The 10374-nt window shown below is 40.6% G+C and overlaps 2 protein-coding genes across 2 annotated transcripts; both read left to right on the top strand.

Annotated features, from left to right (window-relative positions):
• The first annotated feature begins 1825 nt into the window (after positions 1–1825).
• LOC125808124 (uncharacterized) lies at positions 1826–2434 on the top strand. Its single transcript, XM_049487871.1, has 2 exons — positions 1826–2051; positions 2133–2434. Exons 1-2 carry the CDS (start codon positions 1826–1828, stop codon positions 2432–2434), a joined length of 528 nt encoding a protein of 175 aa, XP_049343828.1.
• A 6885-nt stretch (positions 2435–9319) lies between these two features.
• LOC125808122 (uncharacterized) lies at positions 9320–9976 on the top strand. The gene has a single exon (XM_049487870.1). It carries the CDS (start codon positions 9320–9322, stop codon positions 9974–9976), a length of 657 nt encoding a protein of 218 aa, XP_049343827.1.
• The last annotated feature ends 398 nt before the right edge of the window (positions 9977–10374 follow it).

Genomic DNA, 10374 nt, shown 5'->3' with positions numbered 1-10374 from the left:
TTCATGTCTCCTACTACTGTCTCGTATTTCCAAATCTCAAAAATGATTGTGACCACCAAAACAACAATCTCAAAGATTAAAGAATCTAAGTGAAGCAATTTGTATAACTATGGGTGGCAGCTCAGGGGCGAAAGCCTAGCATGGGCCGATCCCAATGGGTATAGAAGGGTGGCAGCTCAGGGGCGAAAGCCTAGCATGGGCCGATCCCGATTTGTGCAATGTTGAGGATCGTATCCTAGGGGTTAAAATGCCTAGCATGGGTCATCCTCTTCTACCACTGATCAGCTGGTCACTTATATCACATGCGTTATAAAGATCATAACACACATAAAGGTAAAGACAAGAATGTAACATACATGACCCCACCAGAGTTAACAGAGGCAGCCTCCTATTCTGATTTATGCACTTATATGTTGATACCTGGTTTCGTTTGAACTCTTATTTTTATATATGTAGTTGCCTTACATATTCAGTACACTTTTCGTACTGACGTCCCTCGCGGGGGACGCTACATTTCATGCTGCAGGCACATGTACTCTCGCTAGTAGACCTCTTCAGTAGGAGCATACGACACTCAGCTACTTTTGGTGAGCTCCAGGTTGCTTCGGAGCTTTATTGAGCCCTTGGTAGACTCATTTTGGTATTGTATCGTAGCTAGGTGTAAGGCGGGGTCTGTCCCGACCTACTCTAAGGGTTTCTATCTTTTAGAGGCTTTGTAGACTTATGTATATGGTTCAATTGCATCTTAGCCAGTTGTGGCCTCAATGGCCAAGTCTTGTATATAAGTTTTGGGTCTACTTATGTCGGTTCAGATCATTGTGTCCCTGGCGAACTTGTCACAAAACTTTCATAGTTACATGCATAGTAAACACAGGTCACATGTTGGTTCTCTTGGGCCGTTAGGGCATCGAGTTCCTGTCCGTTTTAATGGGATTTGAGGCGTGACAAAGTGGTATCAGAGCAGGTCATCCTAGGGAGTCTACAAAGCCGTGTCTATGTAGAGTCTTGCTTATGGATGTGTTGTGCACCATATTTATAAACAGGAGGCTACGAGACATGTAGGAGTTGTCTCTTTTCTTTCATTTCTTAGATCGTGCGATAGAACCAATGTTGTGGTGAATAATACCTAACTTCTGAATTGTTTTATTATAGCGAAGATGCCAGCTACGAGAAGGAGTAAAAGTATAGGTAAGCGAGTGGATGTGGCTGCCCAAGAAGGGACCAGCCAACCACCACCTAGTCAAGCTGTTCAAGGTGAGGCTCAAGATGAATCTCTATCACAGACTTCCCCAACCCCTCCATCGCCAGAAGAACTAAGGAGGGAAGCTGCACCTCAAGAACCCCCTATTAATGCTACCGAGCAAGATTTGAGGAATGCAGTCCAATTGTTGACTCGTATAGTTGTTGGCCACGACCAAAGGAAAGAAGGTCCAATTGCGGGTATTAGTAGTGTAGATAGAGCGGCTGGCACGCGGATACGTGATTTCCTTAATTTGGACCCTCCATCATTCACTGGGACAGATCCTAATGAAGATCCACAAGACTTTATAGATCAGATCCAACGCACTTTCGATGTTATGCATGTAAGTGGTAAAGAAGCGCTCGAGCTAGTAGCATATAGATTAAAAGGTGTGGCAATATTGTGGTATGAAGCAAGAAGCAATCCAGGGGAACAGATGCACCTTCAGCTATATGGAAAGAGTTCAAAAAGGCATTCCTTGACCATTACCTGCCATTGGAGATCCGAGAGGCCCGTGCGGATCAGTTCTTAAATCTCCACCAAGGAAGTATGAGCGTGAGAGAGTACAGTCTCAAATTTAATTCCATGGCTAGGTATGCTCCTAATGTAGTTGCTACTATGGGGGATAGAGTTCATCGATATGTGGATAGATTAGAGTCATATCTGGTTAGAGACTGTACCATTGCTTCATTGAATAAATATATGGCTATAGCAAGGATGCAAGGTTTTGCGCAAAAGTTAGAGGATCAAAGGCAAAGAAAAAGGACACAAGAGTCAGAAATAGGGCATTCTAAGAGGGATAGATCTATGGGTTAGTTTACACCATCCCAAGGTGAGTTTAGGCCTCGGTTCTTTAACAGACCGCCTAGGCCATCATCTTCCTACTTTACAGCTAGTACCCCACCTCAATTTCAAGGGTCTAGGGGCAATCAATTTGGGCAAAGAGGTGAAAGTCAAGGTTCACGAATAGCGGGATACCAAGAGCAGGGAAGTATGAGCCAATCAAGACCTCCTCGAGAGTTTTGTAAACAATATGGAAGGAATCATTTAGGTGCATGTCGGTTTGGGACAAATGCTTGTTTTTGGTGTGGTACACCAGGTCATATGATGAGAAATTGCCCTCATAGAGGTGTGGGTGGTGTGGCACAACCTACTAGGTCAGTTGTGCATCCTCGTCATCAGCACCTTTTTTAGGTAGAGGACAGATGCCTACTGGTCGTGGTAGAGGAGCTAAGGGAGCAGCTAGTTCTAGTGGAGTTCAGAATCGCACATATGCTCTTGGGGATCGACAAAATTTGGAAGCCTCACCGGATGTGGTTACAGGTACATTGTCCATCTTTGCACATATTGTATATGTATTAATTGATCCGGGGTCTACACTATCATATGTTACTCCATTGATTGCTGAAAAGTTCAAAAGAACACCAGAATTATTAGTGAAGACATTTGAGGTGTCTACACCGATTGGTGACTCTATTATAGCTAGAAGGGTTTATTGTAATTGCATTGTAACTGTTTGTGATCGTGATACGTTGGCTGACCTTGTTGAGCTAGAAATGGTGGATTTTGATGTTATAATGGGTATGGATTGGTTAGCTTCTTGTTATGCCACGGTAGATTGCCGAACGAAGACGCTACATTTCCATTTTCCAAAAGAGGCCGTTCTTGAATGGAAAGGTAATATTGGGACATCAAGAGGTAAATTTATTTCCTATTTTAAGGCAAAGAAGATGATGTCCAAAGGATACATATGTCATCTAGTGAGAGTGAGAAATATAGATGCGGAGCCACCAACTCTTCAATCCATTCCAGTAGTAAATGAATTTCCCGATGTATTTCCTGAAGATCTTCCGGGTTTGCCTCCAGAACGAGAAATAGAGTTTGGTATTGATGTGATTCCAGATACTCAACCTATATCCATCCCTCCATATAGAATGGCCCCGGCAGAATTACGGGAGTTGAAGGAGCAATTAAAAGACTTATTAGAAAAAGGATTCATAAGGCCTAGTATGTCCCCATGGGGAGTACCAGTTTTATTTGTACGCAAGAAAAATGGCTCGTTAAGAATGTGTATTGATTACCGACAGTTGAATAAGGTAACGATTAAGAACAAATATCCCCTCCCTAGAATTGATGATTTGTTTGATCAGTTACAAGGTGTTAGGTGTTTTTCAAAAATTGACTTGAGGTCGGGTTATCACCAAGTGAGGGTCAAAGACGAAGATATACCCAAGACAGCTTTCCGAACACGATATGGTCATTTTGAGTTTGTAGTCATGTCATTCGGGCTAACGAATGCACCAGCCGTTTTTATGGATTTGATGAATAGGGTGTTCAAGCCATTTTTAGATGTGTTCGTGATAGTATTCATAGATGACATTTTGGTGTATTCAAGATCGAAAGAGGACCATGATAATCACCTGTGACAGGTGTTACAAATTCTTCGTGACCGTAAGTTGTATGTAAAGTTCTCTAAATGTGAGTTCTGGTTAAAATCAGTGGCATTCCTAGGTCATGTTGTATCCGATGAAGGAATAAGGGTTGATAATCAGAAGATAGAAGCGGTGAAAAACTGGCCAAGACCTACAACGCCTACGGAGATCCGTAGTTTCCTTGGATTGGCAGGTTATTACAGAAGGTTCGTTGAAGGATTCTCTTCCATTGCTGCACCCTTAACAAAGCTAACACACAAAGAAACTAAGTTTCAGTGGAGTGATGAATGTGAAAGAAGCTTCCAAGATCTGAGGAATAAATTAACTTCTACACCGGTATTGGTACTTCCAGAAGGAACAGAAGGGTATGCAGTCTATTGTGATGCTTCTGCGGTGGGCCTAGGATGTGTTTTGATGCAGCATGGTAAGGTAATAGCTTACGGCTCAAGGCAGTTGCGGCCACATGAGAAAAATTATCCAACTCGTGATCTAGAACTAGCAGCAGTTGTAATTGCTTTGAAGATATGGCGCCACTACTTGTATGGAGTTCATGTTGACATATACACTAATCACAAGAGTTTGCAATATATCTTTAAGCAAAAGGACCTAAATATGAGGCAGCGAAGATGGCTGGAGCTATTAAAAGATTATGACATTGATATCTTGTATCATCCCGGGAAAGCAAATATAGTAGCTGATGCGTTAAGTCGTAAATTAATTGCAAGCATTTATGGGCGGTCTTTGGAAAGACAAGGAATAACTAAGGATCTATGTCAACTAGCTAGCTTGGGGGTTTGGCTTCTTGAATCTCCTGACAAAGGGGTTATTGTGCAAAATGCGGCAGAATCCTCATTAGTAGTAGAAGTGAAAGAGAAGAAGTACACGGATCCTATTCTATTAAAGCTTAAGGAGAATGTACAACAGGGTATGACAAAGGCATTTGAGCTTACGCAAGAGGGAGTACTTCGATGTCAAAACAGATTGTGTGTACCTAATGTAGATGAATTAAGAAAGAGGATTATGATTGAAGTGCATCATTCGAGATATTCTGTCCATCCGGGGTCAACTAAAATGTATCATGACTTAAAAGAAATGTATTGGTGGGGGGACATGAAGAAGAACATTGCGGAATTCGTGGCTCAATGTCCAAATTGTCAACAAGTGAAAGTAGAGCACCAAAAGCCCAGAGGTTATATGCAGTGTATAGAACTTCCAATTTGGAAGTGGGATATGATCAATATGGATTTTGTCACTGGTTTGCCTCGTTCATTTCGGAAGTTTGATTCTATATGGGTAATTGTTGATAGACTGACCAAATCAGCGCACTTCTTGCCGGTCAAGACTACTTATACAGTTGAGGAATATGCGAGGTTGTATATTAAAGAGATAGTTCGTCTACATGGAGTGTCAATCTCTATTATATCTGATAGAGGAGCTCAATTCACTGCAAATTTTTGGAAGTCATTTCAGAAGAGTTTAGGAACACAAGTGAATTTAAGTACAGCCTTTCACCCTCAAACAGATGGTCAGGCAGAGCATACAATTCAAACACTCGAGGATATGCTGCGAGCTTGTATATTGGACTTCAAAGGTAGTTGGGATGATCATTTGCCATTGATCGAGTTTGCATACAACAATAGCTACCATTCAAGTATTAAAATGGTACCTTATGAAGCTTTATATGGAAGAAAATGTAGATCCCCAATTGGCTGGTTCAAAAAAGGTGAAACCACCTTATTTGGGCCAGATCTTGTTCATCAAGCTATGGAAAAAGTCAAAGTGATACGGCAGCGGCTAGAAACAGCTCAAAGTCGACTTAAATCATATGCGGATGTTAGAAGGAGAGGACTAGAACTTTCTATAGGGGATTGGGTGTTCTTGAAGGTGTCACCAATGAAAGGGGTAATGAGGTTTGGTAAAAAAGGAAAATTGAGTCCACGCTATATAGGGCCATATAAGATTATTCGAAGAGTTGGCCAAGTAGCCTATGAGTTAAAGCTACCACAAGAGCTTTCATCAGTTCATTCAGTGCTTCATGTCTCGATGCTTCGGAAATGCATAGGTGACCCATCTCATATTACTCCTACTGAAGATGTACAAGTTACGGGAGATCTCACTTATGAAGAAGTACCCATTGCTATTCTGGATCGACAAGTTAGGAAGTTAAGAAATAAAGAAGTAGCTTCTGTAAAAGTATTATAAAGGAACCAATAAGTAGAAGAAGTTACATGGGAAGTAGAAGAAGTTACATGGGAAGCGGAAGATGCAATGAAATTGAAGTATCGTCATCTCTTTCAGATCCATGAGAAGGATGAAAATGCTTAGTCTAGACGCTGACAAGTAAGTATAAGTCTATTTGTATTATGTAATTATTAGTAGCACTAACTTAGGCTTGAACTTGTTTGGGCTGGATAACCATGCTAACATTCGAGGACAAATGTTTTTAAGGGGGAAAGAATGTAACAACCTGTATTATGTGTATGCTAGTTCTATTCACGTGATACTTGACATAGCCTTATAGTATAGGTGAGGGATGGTGCTTCTTATATGATTAGTGTTGGTTTAAACTAGCTAGCTCGCAAGGTGATATAACACCTTGCACGTTTCAGCATGTGTACTGCAAGTCAGCTCCGACGGAAGTATTTAAACTAGAGGTAGTAAAGTGGTAATTGGGCCAAATGCACTACCACTTACTTGCATTAATTTGGCCCAAGTTGAGTAGAAGGTTGTTTGGGTATCTTGGAAAAGGATGTATGAAGTTGTATTAATGTATAGAAGAAGGGTGTGGTGGTTCACCATTGGTGCAAGGGTTGTATGGGCTTACTTTCCGTCAAGTGTTAGCTACTGTTTTTAGGGCCTTGATTAGCTGCTGACATTAGCTTAATTGTGACTTATATTGTAGATTAGCATCCAAGAAGGGAGGTTGAATTGTGACAGTGGTATTGGTCAGAAAATAAGGTATGTAGGGCGATTCGATTCCATATTCCTTGGCATGAAATCTGATACTTGCGATTAATGTCAATAAGTGAATTTCCTAAGTTCTATTCCTAGTAAAGGAAACATAGTGGCAACGTACGATATCCAAATAGCTAACAATATTCCCCCTCCTAAGTGTACATAATTACTTAGTTACACGTTCAGTACTCTATAGTCAATTGAAGTCAATTGTGTCATTCAAGCTCTCAAGTAATGCATTAATGTTACATAGCTTTTTATATTGTAGCTACTGTCCTAAAGTATTATTTTCATGTCTCCTACTACTGTCTCGTATTTCCAAATCTCAAAAATGATTGTGACCACCAAAACAACAATCTCAAAGATTAAAGAATCTAAGTGAAGCAATTTGTATAACTATGGGTGGCAGCTCAGGGGCGAAAGCCTAGCATGGGCCGATCCCAATGGGTATAGAAGGGTGGCAGCTCAGGGGCGAAAGCCTAGCATGGGCCGATCCCGATTTGTGCAATGTTGAGGATCGCATCCTAGGGGTTAAAATGCCTAGCATGTCATCCTCTTCTACCACTGATCAGCTGGTCACTTATATCACATGCGTTATAAAGATCATAACACACATAAAGGTAAAGACAAGAATGTAACATACATGACCCCACCAGAGTTAACAGAGGCAGCCTCCTATTCTGATTTATGCACTTATACGTTGATACCTGGTTTCGTTTGAACTCTTATTTTTATATATGTAGTTGCCTTACATATTCAGTACACTTTTCGTACTGACGTCCCTCGCGGGGGACGCTGCATTTCATGTTGTAGGCACAGGTACTCTCGCTAGTAGACCTCCTCAGTAGGAGCATACGACACTCAGCTACTTTTGGTGAGCTCCAGGTTGCTTCGGAGCTTTATTGAGCCCTTGGTAGACTCATTTTGGTATTGTATCGTAGCTAGGGGTAAGGCGGGGTCTGTCCCGACCTACTCTAAGGGTTTCTATCTTTTAGAGGCTTTGTAGACTTATGTATATGGTTCAGTTGCATCTTAACCAGTTGTGGCCCCAATGGCCAAGTCTTGTATATAAGTTTTGGGTCTACTTATGTCGGTTCAGATCATTGTGTCCCTGGCGAACTTGTCACAAAACTTTCATAGTTACATGCATAGTAAACACAGGTCACATGTTGGTTCTCTTGGGCTGTTAGGGCATCGAGTGTTTGTCCGTCTTAATGGCATTTAAGGCGTGACATCAGGCTTTTGGCTTTTGAGTTTATGGTTTAGAGTTTATGGTTTAGGGTTTAGGGTATACTATTTAGGGTTAAGAGTTTTGTGTTTAGGGTTTACGGTTAAAGGTTTAGGGTTTAATGTTTAGGGTTTTGGGTTTAGGGTTTAGGGTTTAGGGTATAGAGCTTATGGTTTATGGTTTTGGGTTACAATTTAGGGCTTAGTATTTAGGATCTTGTGTTTAGCGTTCAGGGTGTATGGTCTAGAGTTTAGGGTTTAGGGTTTAGGGTTTCGAGTAAGGGTTTAGGATTTAGGTTTTAGGGTTTAGGGTTTAGGATTTAGAGTTTAGGATTTAGGGTTTAGGGTTTAGGGTTTAGTGTTTGGATTTAAGGTTTATGGTTTAGATTTAGGATTAGAGTTTATGGTTTAAGGTTTAGGGTTTAGGGTTTAAGGTTGAGGATTTTGAGTTTAGGATTTATTGTTTAGGGTTTAGGGTTTAGAGTTTGGATTTAGGGTTTAACGTTTAGGTTTAGGGTTAGGGTTAGGGTTTAAGGTTTAGGGTTTTGGGTTTATGGATAAGGGTAAAGGCTTTGGGTTTTAGGGTTTAGGGTTTAGGGTTTTGGGTTTTGGGTTTTGGGTTTAGGGTTTAGGGTTTAGGGTTTAGGGATTAGGGGTTCAGGTTTAGGGTTTAGAGTTTATGGCTTAGGGTTTATGGATAAGGGTTTAGGGTTTAGGTTTTAGGGTTTAGGGTTTAGGGTATAGGGTTTAGGGTTTAAGGTTTATGGTTTATGATTAGGGTTTAGGGTTTACGGTTTATGGTTTAAGGTTTAGGGTTGGTTTAGAGTTTAGATTTACATTTTAGAATCCTAAATTCTAAACCATAAACCCTAAACTAAAATGTACCATGACTTGAAAGGAGTGTATTGGTGGGGGGACATGAAGAATGACAATGCAGAATTTGTGGCTCAATGTCCAAACTCCTAGTGAGTCAAAGTAGAGCACCAAAAGCGGGGAGGTTATATGCAGTGTATGGAGCTTCCAATTTGGAAGTGGGACATGATCAACATGGATTTTGTCACTGGTTTGCCTCGCTAGTTTCGTAGGTTTGACTCCATATGGGCAATAGTTGATAGACACCAAGTCAGCACATTTCTTGCCAGTTAAGACTGATTATACAGCGGAAGAGTATGCAAAGTTATATATTAAAGAGATAGTTCGGCTACACGGAGTTCCAATCTCTATTATATCTTATCGAGGAGCTCAATTCACTGCAAAGTTTTGGAAATCATTCCAAAAGAGTTTGGGAACACAAGTGAATTTAAGTACAACCTTCCACCCTCAAACGGATGGTCAAGCAGAACGCACAATCCAAACACTTGAGGATATGCTTCGTGCTTGTGTCTTAGACTTCAAAGGTAGCTGGGATGATCATTTGCCACTTATTGAGTTTGCCTACAATAATAGTTATCATTCTAGTTTCAAAATGGCACCTTATGAAGCTTTATATGGAAGGAAGTACAGATCACCAATTGGCTGGTTTGAAGTAGGCGAAACTGCTTTATTTCAACCAGACCTTGTTCTTCAAGCTATGGAAAAAGATAAGGTGATACAACAACGGCTAGCAACAGCTCTAAGCCGACACAAATCATATGCAGAAGTTAGAAGAAGAGGATTAGAGTTTTCTATAAGAGATTGGGTGTTCTTAAAAGTATCGCCAATGAAAGGGGTAATGAGATTTGGTAAAAAAGGAAAGTTGAGTCCACGCTACATAGGGCCATATAAGATTATTCGAAGAATTGGCCAAGTTGCTTATCAGTTAGAGCTACCTCAGGAGCTTTCAGCAGTTCATCTGGTGTTTCATGTCTCAATGCTTCGGAAGTGCGTAAGTGACCTATCCTATATCACTCTTATTGAAGATGTACAAGTTACAGGGGATCTCACCTATGAAGAAGTACCTATTGCTATTCTGGATCGTCAGGTTAAAAAGCTAAGGAATAAAGAAATGGCTTCAGTAAAGGTGCTTTGGAGGAACCAACAAGTAGAAGAAGTAATGTGGGAAGGTAAGGAAGCGATGAAATCCAAGTACCCTTATTTATTTGAACCTAAAGAGGAAGTCCAAGGTGCTGAATGGGGGTATTAATAGGTACGCATGAAAGGGTATTTATTATGTGGTTAACAGTTGATTTAAATTAAAGTTTGAACTTATTTAAGCTATGTGATTATGGTAGCATTCGAGGACGAATGTTCCTAAGGGGGGGATTATGTAACACCCCGAATTTTATGTGTACAAGTCCTACACATATGGAACTTGAGTTTGCTTGGTGGTATAGGTAATGAACTTGATTTCCTAGATGAATGGTGACAATAAAGAAGCTATAAGGGTAACTCCCGTACATTGCAATATTGCATGATCAAGTGAACGTCAAATTTTAGAAGTATTTAAATTCTGGATCGAACGGCTATACGTAAGTCTAAAAGTTAAGGTGATCAAGTGTATATAAGTTTTGAGTTAAACTAAGGAGATTGCGCTCGGAAAGT

Source organism: Solanum verrucosum, unplaced genomic scaffold (genome assembly GCF_900185275.1).
Source record: "Solanum verrucosum unplaced genomic scaffold, falcon-dt-bn FXZP01000412.1, whole genome shotgun sequence".
NCBI lineage: Eukaryota > Viridiplantae > Streptophyta > Magnoliopsida > Solanales > Solanaceae > Solanum > Solanum verrucosum.
This window is presented reverse-complemented; position numbering and strand designations above follow the sequence as displayed.

What these genes read in the sequence shown, in the direction of transcription:
- LOC125808124 (XM_049487871.1), top strand. Translation starts at nt 1,826, where the DNA reads ATGGCTAGGTATGCTCCTAATGTAGTTGCTACTATGGGGGATAGAGTT. An exon ending in TAAGAGGGATAGATCTATGG is followed by an intron (nt 2,052 to 2,132) that starts GTTAGTTTACAC and finishes CCTACTTTACAG; the next exon opens with CTAGTACCCCACCTCAATTT.
- LOC125808122 (XM_049487870.1), top strand. Translation starts at nt 9,320, where the DNA reads ATGGCACCTTATGAAGCTTTATATGGAAGGAAGTACAGATCACCAATT.